This window comes from Papaver somniferum, chromosome 8 (assembly GCF_003573695.1).
Source record: "Papaver somniferum cultivar HN1 chromosome 8, ASM357369v1, whole genome shotgun sequence".
Taxonomy (NCBI): domain Eukaryota; kingdom Viridiplantae; phylum Streptophyta; class Magnoliopsida; order Ranunculales; family Papaveraceae; genus Papaver; species Papaver somniferum.
Genome location: NC_039365.1, coordinates 33,997,550 through 34,014,434, shown reverse-complemented (window position 1 = coordinate 34,014,434; position 16,885 = coordinate 33,997,550). Strand labels below are relative to the sequence as shown.

At 38.0% G+C, this 16,885-nt stretch overlaps 2 protein-coding genes across 2 annotated transcripts; both read left to right on the top strand.

Annotated features, from left to right (window-relative positions):
* The first annotated feature begins 1,380 nt into the window (after nucleotides 1–1,380).
* Nucleotides 1,381–4,826, top strand: LOC113304940 (transketolase, chloroplastic). The gene is made up of 7 exons (XM_026554061.1): nucleotides 1,381–1,878; nucleotides 2,175–2,265; nucleotides 2,373–2,478; nucleotides 2,589–2,871; nucleotides 2,958–3,106; nucleotides 3,242–3,395; nucleotides 3,516–4,826. The coding sequence occupies exons 1-7, from the start codon at nucleotides 1,381–1,383 to the stop codon at nucleotides 4,473–4,475; spliced, it is 2,241 nt and encodes a 746-aa protein (XP_026409846.1). The 3' UTR covers nucleotides 4,476–4,826.
* Nucleotides 4,827–10,160: 5,334 nt separating this feature from the next.
* On the top strand, nucleotides 10,161–15,496 carry LOC113304907 (3-phosphoshikimate 1-carboxyvinyltransferase 2). Its single transcript, XM_026554028.1, has 8 exons — nucleotides 10,161–10,637; nucleotides 12,524–12,768; nucleotides 12,952–13,105; nucleotides 13,922–14,136; nucleotides 14,272–14,389; nucleotides 14,512–14,722; nucleotides 14,881–14,942; nucleotides 15,040–15,496. The coding sequence occupies exons 1-8, from the start codon at nucleotides 10,278–10,280 to the stop codon at nucleotides 15,256–15,258; spliced, it is 1,584 nt and encodes a 527-aa protein (XP_026409813.1). The 5' UTR covers nucleotides 10,161–10,277; the 3' UTR covers nucleotides 15,259–15,496.
* The last annotated feature ends 1,389 nt before the right edge of the window (nucleotides 15,497–16,885 follow it).

Here is a 16,885-nt window from a genome sequence, read left to right as displayed (position 1 = left end):
ATTTAAGATTCTCAAACCACATAAAAAATACTAATATGAAAAGTTTAATTAGAAAATCATATTCTTAAAAAAAAAATATGTGGAGAAAATCGTATTTGTCTAAATCTTGACTGTGATCTTATGATTCTTTAATCTTCGAGAAAAGAAGTCTACATGATCAGAATCTTAGTCTAGCCAATTTTGACCTTACTTAACTCCAAAGGTGGTTTGCCTCGTCGAATTCGAATTTAGTACTCTATCCCAAAGCTTGCATTGTAGGAGTATCGGTGCCGAAAAGGCAGTCGAGGCCTCGTGAACCTGGTCGATACCTAGTTGAGTCGGTAGAGCCGCCTTCAAAGCTCGAAAAGGCAGACAGACAAAGTTTGGCCCCTCGCACCTACCACACCCCCTTTACTCCTTTCTGCAATTTTTGAAGTGATGAAAGAGTAATCTTCAAAGTTCAACACTATAAACTAATGAGTAAAACCAGTATTTTGCTTATTAAATAATTAATAATAGTTATATTCGTATTAGCATTACCAACACCAGCCAGCCACCTCGTTGTGACCGAACCTAACCCTCAAAAGTCACTTTGTTTCTAGTACCAACCTGATACGGCTCATTAGCTGATGCGACTCACTTGGCTTGGCTTTTTTAGTTCACTCTTAGTTTTGAAATTAGAAGCCATCCTCGAAAGAGTGTAAATCTTGCTTTATCAGTTCACTCTTATTTTAGATGTGAATTCTTCGTGGAGTCGATTCGTGCAAGAGATGGCGAGCCAGGGCGGATTATTTTCTCTTTTTTTCTTGATCTGTAAAGAATTTCATGCCGACACGTTTTCAATCCAGATCACTGATATCATTGTCTATTAATTTTATCACTGTACTAGGGTGACATCTTATTATCACCGCACCTAATTGCACCTCCAAGTACCACACTCGCGTAGAAAGTAAAAACCACAAACAATTCCCCAAGAGATCACCAACTACCTTACACCTAAAGGGTAATGGACCCCACAAACCGTTAAATTGTCAAAACACTCGGCTAACAAACTGTAGGCCGCTAATATGAGCCAATCTCATCTCATTCAGCTAACTTTGAGTCAGAAAAAAAAAATCAGAAACAAAAAACAAGAACAAGAAAAACGAAAGGCAATCAAATTCCTACCTTTACTGAACGACTCAGATCTCCCTCATCAAAAACCAACGGTCAGATATCATCTCTGATCCTCTCTCCTCGTTTATAACGGCAAAGATAAAATGAGATTTTTGTTGGTTGGTTGAGAGCTCTGCTTCAGTCAGTCCCTCTTCTTCTTCTTCATCATCACCAAAACCCAACAAGAAGAGGAACAGAGGAGAAAGGAAAAAAAATAAATCGTTTATTCCGATAATAGACTCAACCATGGCAGCATCTTCATCACTTACAGTATCACAAGCCCTAGTTGGCAGAAAAATCTCTGGTATTAACACTTCTTCTCGTTCTCAATCATTACCTGGATTCAGTCTAAGTACTTTATCAGGAAGAACATTGAAATCTTCATTGATATCATCGATTGCATCATCAAGATCTAATCGGGTTAATACACCATCGTTATCGAGATCTTTGGTGGTTCGTGCTGCAGCTGTTGAGACTTTGGAAAAGACAGATACAGCATTAGTTGATAAATCAGTGAACACTATTAGATTTCTAGCAATCGATGCTGTTGAGAAAGCTAATTCAGGTCATCCTGGTTTACCTATGGGTTGTGCGCCCATGGGTCATATTTTGTACGATGAAACCATGAGATATAACCCTAAGAACCCTTATTGGTTTAACAGAGATAGATTTGTTCTTTCTGCTGGTCACGGTTGTATGTTGCAGTATGCTTTGCTTCATCTTGCTGGTTATGACAGTGTTACGGTGAGCCATTTCTCTTCAATTTTGACTTTGATTATGTCAATTTTGTGATTGCTGTTTGGAACCCTTTGCTAGATCTAAGGTTAATTGATTAAACAATATGGTTTTATGTAAATTTGGATCTGGGTTTTGCAAAAGATGTAATTTCTTGATGACCCAGATAAGTAATATTTGGATACCAACATTAGCAGCAGAAATTGAATATTTTGAATTTCAAATTCAAGGATTATTAAATCTTGTCAATTGGTTGCAATTTATTAACTTTCTAAGTTATTTGGTGGTTGTAATTGTTCTTGTAGACAGAAGATTTGAAGACTTTCCGTCAGTGGGGAAGCAAAATCCCTGGTCACCCTGAGAACTTCGAGACTCCCGGTGTTGAAGTCACTACAGGTTTGTTTCTATTCATTGAACTCTTTGGTTTGATTTTGTTAAATGTTAGTACTATAACAAGTTTAGCAATTGGAAGCAATTTCTGATTCATTTTGTTTCTTGTTCAGGTCCCCTTGGACAAGGTATTGCTAATGCTGTTGGATTGGCTCTTGCGGAGAAGCACTTGGCTGCCCGTTTCAACAAGCCTGACAGCGAGATTGTTGATCATTACACGTAATAAACTCTTCGAGTTTTCTGTTTCTGTTTTTGATAGTTTATTTTTTACTTGAACAAGAGTTTAGATACTGGCATACAGCTGTTACTGAAATTGAAATAATCCACAGGTACTGTATTCTTGGAGATGGATGTCAAATGGAGGGAATTGCAAATGAAGCTTGTTCACTAGCTGGGCATTGGGGACTTGGAAAGCTGATTGCTTTCTACGATGACAACCACATCTCTATTGATGGTGACACAGAGATTGCTTTCACAGAGAGTGTAGATACCCGTTTTGAAGGTCTAGGATGGCACGTAATTTGGGTGAAGAATGGTAACAATGGTTACGATGAAATTCGTGCTGCCATCAAGGAAGCAAAGGCTGTCACAGACAAGCCCACTTTGATCAAGGTTTACTTTCTTTGTTTAAGCTCTTTCTTACTTCAAGTTTTTTTAGTGATTGCTTTCGTTTAACATTACTTTTGGTATATTTTCAGGTGACTACCACCATTGGTTTTGGTTCTCCAAACAAGGCAAACTCATACGCCGTACACGGTGCTGCATTGGGTTCCAAAGAGGTTGATGCCACAAGGAAGAACCTTGACTGGCCATTTGAGCCTTTCCACGTGCCAGAGGATGTTAAGAGGTAAGAAAGATAGTAACTCTCTCTCTTTGACAAATATAAGAAAAAACTATAAGCAGATTGGTGAAGGCTTTATTCTTAGACATGTTGATGGTATCATAGTTAGTTATCTAACTCTGGACTGCTCATGTTTTAAAGCCACTGGAGCCGCCATACTGCTGAAGGCGCTGCCCTGGAAGCTGAATGGACAGCTAAATTTGCAGAGTACGAAAAGAAGTACTCAGAGGATGCTGCAGAATTTAAGTCCATCATGACTGGTGAATTCCCTGCTGGTTGGGAGAAGGCTCTTCCTGTAAGTAGTGATTAAACTCTTGCACATTATTCATAATGCATATATTCTAAGTTTATCATGCGGATAGAAATTATAAGACATTAACTGATTAAGTCTTGATAATTTCCTGTGTGTCAATAGACTTACACTCCAGAGATTCCAGCTGATGCCACCAGAAACCTATCGCAAACGTGCCTTAATGCACTTGCTCCAGTCCTTCCCGGTCTTATTGGTGGTAGTGCAGATCTTGCTTCCTCCAACATGACCTTGATGAAAATGTTCGGAGACTTCCAAAAGGCCACTCCAGAAGAGAGAAATGTTCGATTTGGTGTCAGAGAGCATGCTATGGGGGCCATCTGTAACGGAATTGCTCTTCACAGTCCTGGTTTTGTCCCCTACTGTGCAACCTTCTTTGTTTTCACCGATTACATGAGAGGTGCCATGAGAATTTCAGCTTTATCTGAAGCTGGAGTCATTTACGTCATGACCCACGACTCTATTGGTCTTGGAGAGGATGGTCCAACTCATCAGCCCATCGAGCATTTGGCAAGCTTTAGAGCCATGCCTAACATTCTTATGCTCCGTCCCGCTGACGGAAACGAGACTGCAGGATCATACAAGGTTGCAGTTGAAAACAGAAAGAGACCCTCAATTCTTGCCCTCTCACGTCAAAAGCTTGCAAATCTTCCAGGAACCTCCATTGAAGGAGTCGCCAAGGGAGGTTACACAATATCAGACAACTCTACAGGTAACAAACCAGATGTCATCTTGTGTGCTACTGGTTCAGAATTAGAAATTGCTGAGAAGGCCGCTGGTGAGCTCAGGAAGGAAGGAAAGACAGTTAGGGTTGTTTCTTTTGTTTCCTGGGAATTATATGATGAGCAGACCGACGAATACAAGGAGTCTGTTCTTCCAGCTGCCGTCACTGCTAGGGTTAGTATTGAGGCAGGTTCAACATTCGGATGGCACAAGATTATCGGAAGCAAAGGAAAGGCTATCGGTGTTGACGGTTTCGGAGCAAGTGCGCCTGCACCAATTATATACAAAGAGTTCGGCATCACATCAGAGGCCGTTATCGCAGCAGCTAAATCAGTTATGTAGATTGTTTTCTTTGTCCTTTTTTCAGCTGAAGCTTATTTGTCATTTTGGTTTTTGGATTTCTGCTCTTCCAAATTCAGAAGTGACACCGGAGGAGAGAGGCCTGTCTTTAAGCGTAATTTGAGTTCAGAAAAACAGCCTCGTGAACGAATTATAATAATAATTAAAAAAAGAACAAAAAAAGCGACCTTGTTTCATCTGCAGTAGTTTGTATCTTCACATTAACTGATGAATCAGAGTTGTCTTATTGAAATTCATGAGAAACAAAATAATGTAATGTCTTTCACAGTTTCTCTTGTAGGATCCATTAGTTTTATATCAATTTTATGCAGAAATTCCGAGTCTTTTCTTTCATCTTCTATATTCCCATTCTCTGCATTTAGCAAATAAAAAGGTCATCTCCTCTGAACCAGGACATAGTATTACAGCAAGTTTTTTTTTTTCCATTTTATATGTAGTTTGGCTGTGCACTGTAAATACCCAAGGTGAATCTATGTTTGAAGTTTCCTTAGAGCTATGATCAGTTTGAGTTTTTAAGGGATTGAGGATTGGATTAGGTATTGAATTGAAGCCATTCAGTTAGGGTAAGGTTAACAGTTTATCTATCTATCTTTGGCATATCTGAAGGTGGTTTTTCTTGCTTTGCTCAAGCCATTCAATTAAAGGGATTACTAGGACCCATGACTATGTGGTGGATGAGTTTTGTATCCTTTTGTCTATCCATATTGATATACTGTTTTCTAGTCATAAAATCTCTTCCCACGAAAAGCTTGCAGATTTGTAAGCTGTTGTTCTCTTCCATTTTGTAAGCTTGCACATCCTTTTCAATGGCATAAAATGTTAAGAAAGTCATGGGGGTGTTGAACCATTTCAGAAATCAGTATCTAGAATATCTTTTGGCATCTCTGCTTCTCATTAATATCTGTTATGCAACTTATATGTCTCCCTGTTTATAAGTATTATTACTTGTACTAGTAGATCTAACATAATGCAGTATAGCTACCCCATCTGATAATACACTAAATCCCCGGCTGCATTGACATCGACATCTGATAAACACATGTTTGGTAGTCTGAGGGGGTCATTGTTCTTAATTTCAAACAGTGCAGATACACCATTCATGCCACATCCATCAATGGTTAAATTAAAATTTTCTATAGCTTTTTATGTTTACGACAATGAACTTTATTTCATTGTTTACGACAATGAAACCGTCTTATATGCCTCAGGAAAGCCTGGTGTTTTTTATGTAGGAGATGTACTGTAACGCACTATGAATTAGATGGTTACCCGTTCAGAAAGTTGGTGATGATGTATTAGGAAATAATATATGAGAGTCTATATTTAGGAGATATGCACATTAAGTTGTGAGAGTTATATTAGGAAAGTGTTCTATGTTTAGAGTTTGATCTTAGTTGGGAAAGTATCTTGAGTGGTCGTCAAGTTTGTGAACAATATAAATAGGCTATTAAACCATAAGAATTATATACCAAGAATTATTATCAATGTAGACGTTCAATGCTTCCGCGTTTATGCTCTCCTCTCTCTTGCTCGATCCTTAACATGGTATCAGAGCGAGGTGAGAGGAAGAGAGAGGAGAAGAAGAGAGAGTTAGAGAAGTTTTTCATCGGTTTCGTTTTAAGGTTTATGAGAAAGTCCTTAAAAAAAAAAATCGTTGTTTGGTTGCTGTTTACATGAAGAAGAAAGAAGTTGAAGGTTTGTCAAGCCTTGTTGCTGTTGCTGAACTGTTCGTTGGTAATTGAATCACGTGTGTGAGTTCAATATGTCTAAGAAAACTAGGTCAAGGCCGGTGATGTTGTTGATCGAGAAGCACTGCCCGTAAGGTGGCGATGGACAGAGTTAGCAGTGGAGATGGATAACGGTGGTTGATATGGATTCATGATGGCAATGATAAGAAAGATGGATGAAGTTACAAAGAATAGAGATGCTTCTGTTGATCACGATGACACAGTTGAGGACTGTTAACGCTGCCAGACGTGCTGGTGCAGATATTGAAACTGTTAAGAAATCTACTGCGGGAACAAATAAAGCTGCCTCCAGCGGAACTTCATCGAGCACGAGTTAAACAGGGAGAAACTGATTTCCAGATGAAGGAAGATGATATCATGAAAACAAGGTTACTACTGTACGTGACTTGTGTTTCCCGCAAGGCCAAAGCCAGGCTTCGCAAGTTACCACAGGGTCTAATGAAAAGAAACCGCAGCCCAGATGGTTTGGGTTAGAGGTCAAGTCCATGGAGTTTTGGGTCCAAGTTGGAACCCTAAAAAGAAAGAGAAAAGGTTTAGAGTTCGATTTACAAGCTGAAAAGAAAGAAGAAAAGGAAGTTTGGCTACTAGTTGATGGAATTGCTGTGAAGAAACTTGAAGTTGCAGCAGTCACTGCGAAAAGAACTTGGCGGTTGCTGCCATATTAAGGACGGAACTCGAGCAGATGGATAGAACAAGCTGAGAAGCAGAAGAGATAAAGGAATTCTCGGTGAATGATGGACAGAATTGATAGAAAAGAATATGGAGCTGCAGATGATTTATATTGCAGCGATGGTGAAGCATGGGACACGTTGTGAAAAGCTGCCTTGAGTTAAAAAGTTGGCTGCATTTATTCGAGTTAGATACAGAGACAGAAGTATCACGAGTCTGCTAGTGTGGTTCAAATGGTCGTTGTAGACAGAGAAAGAGAAAAGAGAACTAGGAAGAAGTGAAGAAACATGTAACAGCTAGCCATGGTTGTTTTTCGTTTGGATGATTTTCGTGATGAATGGCTAGGGAAGGAAAAGTTGATTGTTAGCAGAGAAGAATGGAGGAGGCTGTATCGGTTGGAAGCGACGAAACGTTGAGCTGTGAACGGAGTTAGAGACCGAGAAAGAAGGAGCAGAGCTTGGTCGAGTTTGCTTGATTGCCAGAGATGGTTTAGGAATCTGTGTGTCTGTTTCCTAATTCGGTTAAAAAGTGAAGAGAAGGTGTTTGTTTCAGTGTGACAATTATGTCACAGCGTTGCAAGTCTGTTGCGAAATCTGATAGCGTGGCAAATTTGTAACAGCAAATAACAAGAAGCAATATTACAGCTTGTGGCAGAAGCGTGACGAGAAGAAAGAACTGTGAAAGTCTCGACTCTAACAAAAGTGTGACTGGAACAAGAGAAGAAGAAACAACATTCATGTTGTGAAGAAAAAAAAAAAAAAAAAAGAAGAAGAAAAAAACAATCACCAAGAGGTGATGAGGAAAAGAACAACAATAGTAGGTTAAAATCCTATGAGTTGTCGAGAGAGTACAAAAAGTATTCTATCGAAGAAACCAAGAAACCAAGAGTACAAGAAGTATTCTACGAAGGGGACCGAAACGTCCTTAAACTACAAAGGGAACCGAAATGTTCTAAAACTACAAAGATGGGACTGTAATGTCCTTAAACTTCCGAAGATGGGACCGTAATGTCCTTAAACTTCCATTGGGACCGTAATGTCCTTAAACTACGAAGATGAGACCGTAATGTCTTTAAACTACGAAGAGGATCGAAATGTCCCTAAACTACAAAGATGGGACCGTAATGTCCTTAAACTACGAAGATGGGACCGTAATGTCCTTAAACTACGAAGAGGACCGAAATGTCCTTAAACTACGAAGATGGGACCGTAATGTCCTTAAACTACGAAGGGGACCGCAATGTCCTTAAACTACGAAGAGAGGACCGAAACGTCCTTAAAATACGAAGATGGAACCGAAATGTTCTAAAACTACGAAGATGGGACCGCAATGTCCTTAAACTTGCATTGGGACCAATATGTCCTTAAACTACGAAGAGGACCGAAATGTCCTAAAAACTACGAAGATGGGACCGTAATGTCCTTAAACTACGAAGGGGACCGAAATGTCCTTAAACTATGAAGGGGACCGAAACGTCCTTAAACTACGGTCTGAAGATTTTTTTTCGCAAAAGCGTTGAAAAAAGAAGAAGAAAGAAGAAAACCGAAGTTAAATTTCTTTGGTCCAAGATGGGCATTCGTGATCTACATGCTCCATCTTGAGGGAGGGTATTAGGAAATAATATATGAGAGTCTATATTTAGGAGATATGCACATTAAGTTGTGAGAGTTATATTAGGAAAGTGTTCTATGTTTAGAGTTTGATCTTAGTTAGGAAAGTATCTTGAGTGGTCGTCAAGTTTGTGAACAATATAAATAGGCTATTAAGTCATGAGAATTAATAGACCGAATTATTATCAATGTAATCTATTGCTTCCGCGCGTTTATGCTCTCCTCTCTCTTGCTCGATCCTTAACATGATGCATATGCAATGGAGTATCCTATAGTTAGTGACATCTCCCTTTCTCATTTTGCTGTCTCTAGAGCGAGCGTCTTTGCTGCTTCTCTTTCTTCTCTAAACACATCTACCTCTCTAAAACGTACGTTAGCAGAGGCTGCTATCATTAGTTACCCAATTATAATTCGATGCATCAAAATTTATTCATACGTACGGCTCTGTGGAGGAACAACTGCAAAAGAAACCCCCAGTGGCCTTGAGGGGACAGACTAGCTAACCAACATCTCTAAGGTTTTTTTATGAGAAACTGGACGCACTGTCTAGTAAGTATTTGTTTAGAAACTACATTTCACTTTGAAGGTTCTGATCTAAGCTACTGGTTCTAACTTGTCTACCTCAGGATCCTATGAGATTTTTCCATCTGAAATTAGTGTTGCATCTTTTCCTTTCATATAAGCCAGCATTTAGCAGCTTCCAAAGAATGATGAACGAATTTTAGTGAAGAGTTAGTATAACTTGGTGGAAGCATGAGCATCCAAACAAACTAACAGTCAAACAAGATCAGGTGGCAAAATCTAGCTTAAAGTCAAAATACCAAACGCGGCCTTTGAAACTTTTTACTTCATGGAAAACAAAGACTTATAATTCCAACAACTTTGTTGCTGCCATAAGCCAGTTCATATAAGGGCTGCTTATCTTATGGGTCCCACCCTAAAACCTTATTCATGCCACCAACCCTTGCTTAAAACGTGGGCAAGGAAGTGAATCCTTCCGGGTTTTGCTTCTAATTCCCGGTTAAGGATTTGTGTACAGTCTTCTTATTCATTATTAGGCGCGCCCAAACGCTAGGCTCATATCGTGTAGAATGATAAACATGCTATACATATTTTGGTATGACTTTTACATTTCACTCTCTTTGAATAAACATTGTTGAGGGCATGTTTGGGTATATTTTTGAGAAAAGAAAAATCAACTTCCAAAAGCAAAAATATGAAAATTAAGTTTGGGAATAGAATTTCTAAAAGCAAAAAGTTTTATTTTCAGTGAAACTATCGTGTTTGGATACCAGAAACAGAAATCAGAAGCAAAATTATTTTGCTTCACGAAAAGCTGACTTTTTTGTTTCTAAAAGTCATTACGCCAATCTGATTTCTGATTTTTTTCGACTTCCAGAAGTTGAAAAGTAATTTATGAGTGTACATTCAAAAACCTGTAAATCTTTTTGCTTCTTAATTATGGGATTGACTTTTACTTCTCATATTAGACGTCCAGGGAAGTTTTGGTTCCGGCTATGGGTTAAGGGTTAATGGGTACCCGTTAACAAGATTTTAGGGGTGGGTGAGATACCAGACAGCGAGACAAAAATGGCTGCTATTGAGTTTAACGTGCGCCCTCTCTTCCTCTTTTAAAAATCGAGTTATTGGTATTTGGTAGGTAAAAGCTACTTTCTTCTTTATTCCGCAGAAGAAGAAGAAGAAGATAACCAAAACTAATACCAACTTCATCTTCTTCTTCTTCACAAATCCAGGAAATGGCGCAGGCGCAAGTTAGCAACATCAGTAAGGGTTTACAAGGTTTTTGTAGTAAAGATCTTTCTAAAACCCAGAAACCTAGTACCATATGTTCAGTTTGGTTAGGATCAGAATTAAATAAATTGGGTAGTTTTGGTAAATTAAAGTATCAAAGAAATGTGTTTGATTCGATGAATTCAGTGAAGGTTTCATCACCATTTAGGGTATCCGCAGTTGCTGCTGCTACTAAAGAGAAATCTTCATCAAGTAGTTTACCTGAGATTTTATTACAACCAATTAATGAAATCTCTGGCGTTGTTAAACTCCCTGGTTCTAAATCTTTGTCTAATCGGATCCTCCTGTTAGCTGCCCTTTCGGAGGTAATTCAATTCTCAATTTTGATTTGGTTGATGTTTATATGTTGTTTTGTAATTCAATCTGATAGTATTGATGATTTAATTGGGTCTTGGATCTGAAAGGTGATAGATATGAATTTGGTTTTTAAACTCTGGGGTTCAGGATTGGGAATTTTCGTTTTGTTTGATTTGATTAGATTAACATTGATGTATTGGTGATGACAAATAAGAAAACAATGCACTAAACTTAACCACTGTCTCATAAATGGGAGAAATGACTTGTTCAAGGTAAGACACACATAACCATTATCTCCAATACAGCTAACAGTCGCCATGGTCCAATATCGCATTCAGATCTTTTGCCATCTGCACACCACGTGTAATTTTCAAAACTCAAGCACATCGTTAAGTCATAAACTGGATTAGAAGGCTTGGAACTCATCTTAAGTTAAAAATCATGCCAGCGGGCCTATAATACATGCTACTTTAGATAATCAAATTGATTCTGTTTTACATCAACACATAATGATAGAACTAAACATGCATTAGACAACTGACCAAGGAAACTGCACATCTATGTGGCTGTTACTAGAAAGATATCGATCTGTACGTGTTTGTAAAAATCTGAATGCAGGTGACATGTCTCAAGCATAGTTACTGGATAAATAGGCTTAAGTGATTAATTAGCCTACATAGAATGACAGAGATACTCCCATGGTGAAATATGTAACATTTGCATTCTGGAAGAAAGCTGACATTTGCATCCTCCTAACAAGCACAGAAGTATAGAGAAACCAAAAAGGAGTTTTCTGTCCTTGGTTTCCGCTTCTGAACTGTTAGAAAGCAAATAGTGTCAGTTTCAATATCAACGTATGAAGAACGGGAAATGTTTTTGAAAATACATGAGGTGCAGATAATTGCACCATTTGATGTAATTACAAGAACTAATAAGAAAACCTCAGTAACAGCTTTCTCATCTATCTTCTATTAAAAAACTAAGAAAGAGTGCTGATCAGATTTAGCAACAACCCACCCCCATACCCAGTATCTAGCTTAACTGTTCCATTTTGAATCGCAAAATAGTGAGTGTGAATGGTAAAATTTCGTTGAAGTTGGAAGCATCTTACTGGATCAGCTTTAACAGGTAGGCTAAGACGAGTCTGTAAGTTTGCAGTAGAAAGAATTACATTCTCGCACTGGTTCTTGATATTGTCTTTCTGCCAACAAAAAAATTTGAAAAATAAATCATACATCAAGATTCACTAAAAGCATTTCCGAAAAGAGAAGCCATGCTTATATTAATATGGAGAAGCTACATTGAAATCTGATTAACTAAAACAATTTTAAATCTTGTTGACCAGAAAATCTACTGGATACATTAGACGAGAAAAATGCATGAATGAATTGGAAGAACTTGTAGTTACTTCTTGCTCAGGGGACATTTTGTTTGTCATTGTTTTTTTTTTAGTAAGAAAGTAGTCGACTTAGCTTTTGGTTTTATGGACAAACCAAACTAAATGTAGCGAAGAATGTCTTAGTGCAGTGTCTAACCCTTGGGTTTCGTAATGGATACCCGGCTCGATGTTGCTATAGAGATTTGAGATCAATATGGACTTGTGCATTCCCTTTTAAATCATATTATACTGCGTTCAGGTCATATGGACTCGTACATGACCTATATAAAAGATCATATTATAAATTAAATCATACTACTATTACACTGCCTCTGGGACATATGGATTCATACATACCTTTGAGTCATATGAATTTATACATTACCTTTATGACGAAGCAATGTCTTTCCATACTTTTCAGTTCAACACTTGTTTTCTCGTTTTCTATACTTGCATTTCTGTCAACGTAAATTTTGCTTACATAAGATATTAAGTTAGTTTTGTTACTATTAACAGGGAACTACTGTGGTAGACAACTTGTTAGACAGTGATGATATCCATTACATGCTTCGTGCTTTGGAAACCCTTGGGTTAGGTGTCAAAGAAGACAAAGAGAATAAAAGAGCAACTGTGGAAGGTTGCAGTGGGAAGTTTCCTGTTGGAGATATAGCAAAAGAGGAAATTGAACTATTTTTGGGGAATGCTGGTACTGCAATGCGCCCATTGACTGCTGCAGTTGCTGTTGCAGGTGGAAATGGCTGGTACTACTTTTATCTATCCTTTATAACTTGTGAACATAATCGTGTAGGGACAGTTTCTTCCTGGTACATTGATTGGGAAACAGTTTATTCCTGGCAACAGAAAGGAGAAGTCTTTTTGTGCTACTTTCGATTTATGTTTTATTTTTTCCAATCTGAAGCTTTTCTCTTGCTTGAATGATTTAGTTACATACTTGATGGAGTCCCACGTATGAGAGAGAGACCAATCATGGATTTGGTTGTGGGTCTAAAGCAGCTTGGTGCAGATGCTGATTGCACGATGGGCACTGATTGTCCCCCTGTTCGTATTAATGCCAATGGTGGGCTTCCTGGAGGAAAGGTGAGGTTTACTTACACTTGTATTTAATTTGGTTCCAACATAGATCAAGCAATAGGGATTTATCATTTTTACATTTCATGCATAATGAAAATGTAGTCAGAGTAATGTCAACAAATTTTACTTTGAAATTTTCAGCCAAAACAGATATGTAAGATCATGGGTCATTTACTTGGGTTAACCAACTGTAGACCAATAAACTTTAAATTATCCGAGGTTTACTTACACTTTTTTGTTGTACTAATTTGGTTCCAACTTTCAACATAGGTTAAACAATTGAGATTGGGTACAGTGCTAATTTATCATGTTTATATGCATTTCGTGCATAAAGTAGCCTGAGTAATGTGAATATCCTGTGTTTGAAATTTTCAACCAAAACAGATATGCATGGTCATGGGTCATTACTTGGGTTCGACCAACTATAGGCCAATAAGGGTTAGTTTCGAAAGTGTCTTCCTTCCATTAGATTGAGAAAATTTGTAATAACCTTGGATTCTATCTGTTTTTGAAGTTTTAATGGAGGATTTGAATTCACATGAGATTTTATACCCCATTCACAGCAAAGGAAATTATTATGTCAAGCTTCAAATTTTGATCCTTTAGACAGTTGCTTTTTGGGTCTTTGACATTTAGGTTACTCTTTGAATTAGTTTATTTACTCTCTGCGTGTAACTTAAATTTGTCCAATAGATAATTGCTGACTGGTTAGGTACTAGATATCCTTCAGTTACAGACTACAACCCACATCATACCATTTATAAATTTGCTTGAAGTGTTACAATTGTTGATTTTTTCAAATATATGTGCCTCTTGTTTCAGGTGAAACTGTCTGGCTCTATTAGTAGTCAATACTTAACTGCCTTGCTTATGGCAGCTCCCTTGGCTTTAGGAGATGTGGAAATTGAGATTATTGATAAACTTATTTCGGTTCCTTATGTCGAGATGACCTTGAAACTGATGGAACGTTTTGGAGTCAGTGTAGAACACAACGATAGTTGGGATAGATTCCTGGTGAAAGGTGGTCAAAAGTACAAGTATGTTCGTGCAATAAGAGCTCGCAACCCTGTATTGTTTTCTCTATATTGTTCTTTTCTTACTAGTATGTTGACACCACCAGAACCGTAGTTTGCTGAAATTGATGAAATCCAATAAACAAAATGTCTTAACAGATCTCCAGGGAAGGCTTATGTAGAAGGGGATGCATCAAGTGCTAGTTACTTCCTTGCAGGTGCAGCAGTCACTGGTGGAACGGTCACTGTTGAAGGCTGTGGAACGAGCAGTTTGCAGGTTCATTTCTGCTTCATATGTGATCTCTGTACCTGGTTTCTAACCTTGATTAGTTTACCCACTTTATTTGTCTTAAATCACTTTGTCTCACTATACGTTTTCTTCATCTCTGTCCTGCTCAGGGTGATGTAAGATTTGCCGAGGTTCTTGAGAAAATGGGAGCTAAAGTTACTTGGACAGAGAACAGTGTTACTGTCACAGGACCACCCAAAGATCCTTCTGGAAAGAAACACTTGCGCGCAGTTGATGTCAATATGAACAAAATGCCTGATGTTGCCATGACTCTTGCTGTGGTCGCACTTTTTGCTGATGGCCCAACAGCCATAAGAGACGGTAAGACTTACATTGTGGTGATTCAGATGGCCTAGGGAAATTACCTGAAAAATAGAAACCAACCTTACTCAGAACGTTTTTGAATTAAGTAACACCCAACTAAAGGAGATAAGAAAACTGTTTTCACAATCTTATAGTTACCATCCCTTCTTTGTCAGTGGCCAGCTGGAGAGTAAAGGAGACTGAAAGAATGATTGCTATCTGCACTGAATTGAGGAAGGTTGGTTTTCTTTCACCGACCCTACTATATTAATGTTTTGTTCCGAATAGTTGATCACATTTATGAATATTTTCTACATTCCTGTTGTGATTTCCAGCTTGGCGCAACAGTGGAGGAAGGCCCTGATTACTGTGTGATCACACCACCAGAGAAATTAAATGTTACAGCAATTGACACTTATGATGATCACAGAATGGCCATGGCATTCTCTCTAGCTGCCTGTTCTGATGTTCCTGTCACCATTAAAGATCCAGGTTGTACCCGGAAAACTTTCCCTGACTATTTTGAAGTTCTTAAGAAGTTTACAAAGCATTAATCAGGGAAGGTCCTGAGAGAGCGAGAACAAGAGTATAAAATGTTTGCTGTTGGCGATCACTTATGTGCAATATTAACTAGAATTGTTACACTACCTTGTTGTATTCTGATAATGGCTTTTAAGTTTGGCCACTTTTAGAGGTGATTATTTTTTCAGAATGTACGTGATTTTTTGTGCCATAATCCTCAATGCCTCTTTTATGGCGTCCGTGGCCATCGTAATGCCGGTTTACATGGAATATGCATCTATCTGTCCACGACGAATGATCTTCTTTGTTTTGTTAAGTTTTCGTCCTCTAAACATGTGAAACGATTTTATTCCCTGAGCACCTCTTGGAGCACTTTTTTTTCTTCATGAAGAAGATCTATAAGCAGACGAATACAAGCATCTTGAAATAGCAAAATGCCATGATGATGATAAAGTGAGGATCGTGCTGGTGGGCTACCCCACATGTGAAAGCAAGATCTGAATTTTTCCCTTGTTTTTGAAGTTGCCATCTCACATGGCTCCCCCACTCATGAGTCATAATGTTGATGGTACCAAATACATTTGTCCTCCTCATAAAATACTTTTTTTTTCTCTTCTTTTTCCCTTTCTCGCTGTTTTGTAGTCGATCCTGCTAAAGGGGCGACGGATTCTACTAGAGAGGCGGCAGTGAATAGGACAAAAAGGGTCATTACATGGTAATTCGAAGTGCTCCTTAAAAAAACTGAAAATGACTAATCAGCCCTTATATAGTTTAGTGTTGACAATCTAGTTTAGTTTTGATAATCAAATTTCACTTATATTAACTCTAAAACAAATCAAAATCAGATTTTTAGAGTTAAAAAAAAAAGTTTAGAGGAGAAGAAAAGAAAAAGTTTTGTGATATTTGTGAAACCCTAGATTTTGATTCATTCAACCAAAATGAGTGATTCGAGTGACAAATTTGAGATGGGTAAATCTCTAAATTAGTTCTCATTAGCTTTTTGTCGCTCAAAATTTTCTAAAGTACGTAAAAAAATCGAAACTTTTAAAATTTCAGAAGAACTTACGGTTGGAATTTAGCTCGTTACCAACCGTAACTCGCAGTTACGGTTCCAAAAGTATCGAATACCAACCGTAACTGGTTCAATTTGGGGAAAACCCAATCGTAATACCAGTTACGGTTGGTAATTAATGATTCGGGATCAACCGTAACTAACCTACGGTTGGTAAGGTTACTTGAGTTACAAGTCGTAACTCAAATACGGTTGGTAACAGTGATGCAATTATAAACCGTAAAAGGAAAATGAAACATCCAGGACAAATTACGGTTCGTAACTTAAGTAACGAGACCAACCGTAAGTAATTTACGGTTGCAAAAAAAAAAACGTAACTGAACATTTTATCTCAAAATCAAGAACTTACGGTTGGTATTTGAGTTAAATGAACCGTAACATCAACCAAATCTATAGTTACTGTTCCAATTGGAGTTATTACCAACCGTAACTCACATGCAACACAGAAATTTCAATTTCAATTTTGATCCAAAACCCTAATTTTTGATACAAAACTAACTTAAATCATACACAATAAACTAAACCCTAACTGGGTTTTTCGAAATATAGTTTTCAATCAACGATTATCAAATTTTCAAATCGAGGAT

Coding starts and splice junctions, on each gene's coding strand:
- LOC113304907 (XM_026554028.1), top strand. CDS start 10,278: ATGGCGCAGGCGCAAGTTAGCAACATCAGTAAGGGTTTACAAGGTTTT. Junction 13,106..13,921: donor GTGGGCTTCCTGGAGGAAAG/GTGAGGTTTACT, acceptor CTCTTGTTTCAG/GTGAAACTGTCTGGCTCTAT. Junction 14,137..14,271: donor AAAGGTGGTCAAAAGTACAA/GTATGTTCGTGC, acceptor ATGTCTTAACAG/ATCTCCAGGGAAGGCTTATG.
- LOC113304940 (XM_026554061.1), top strand. CDS start 1,381: ATGGCAGCATCTTCATCACTTACAGTATCACAAGCCCTAGTTGGCAGA. Junction 3,107..3,241: donor GTGCCAGAGGATGTTAAGAG/GTAAGAAAGATA, acceptor CATGTTTTAAAG/CCACTGGAGCCGCCATACTG. Junction 3,396..3,515: donor GTTGGGAGAAGGCTCTTCCT/GTAAGTAGTGAT, acceptor GTGTGTCAATAG/ACTTACACTCCAGAGATTCC.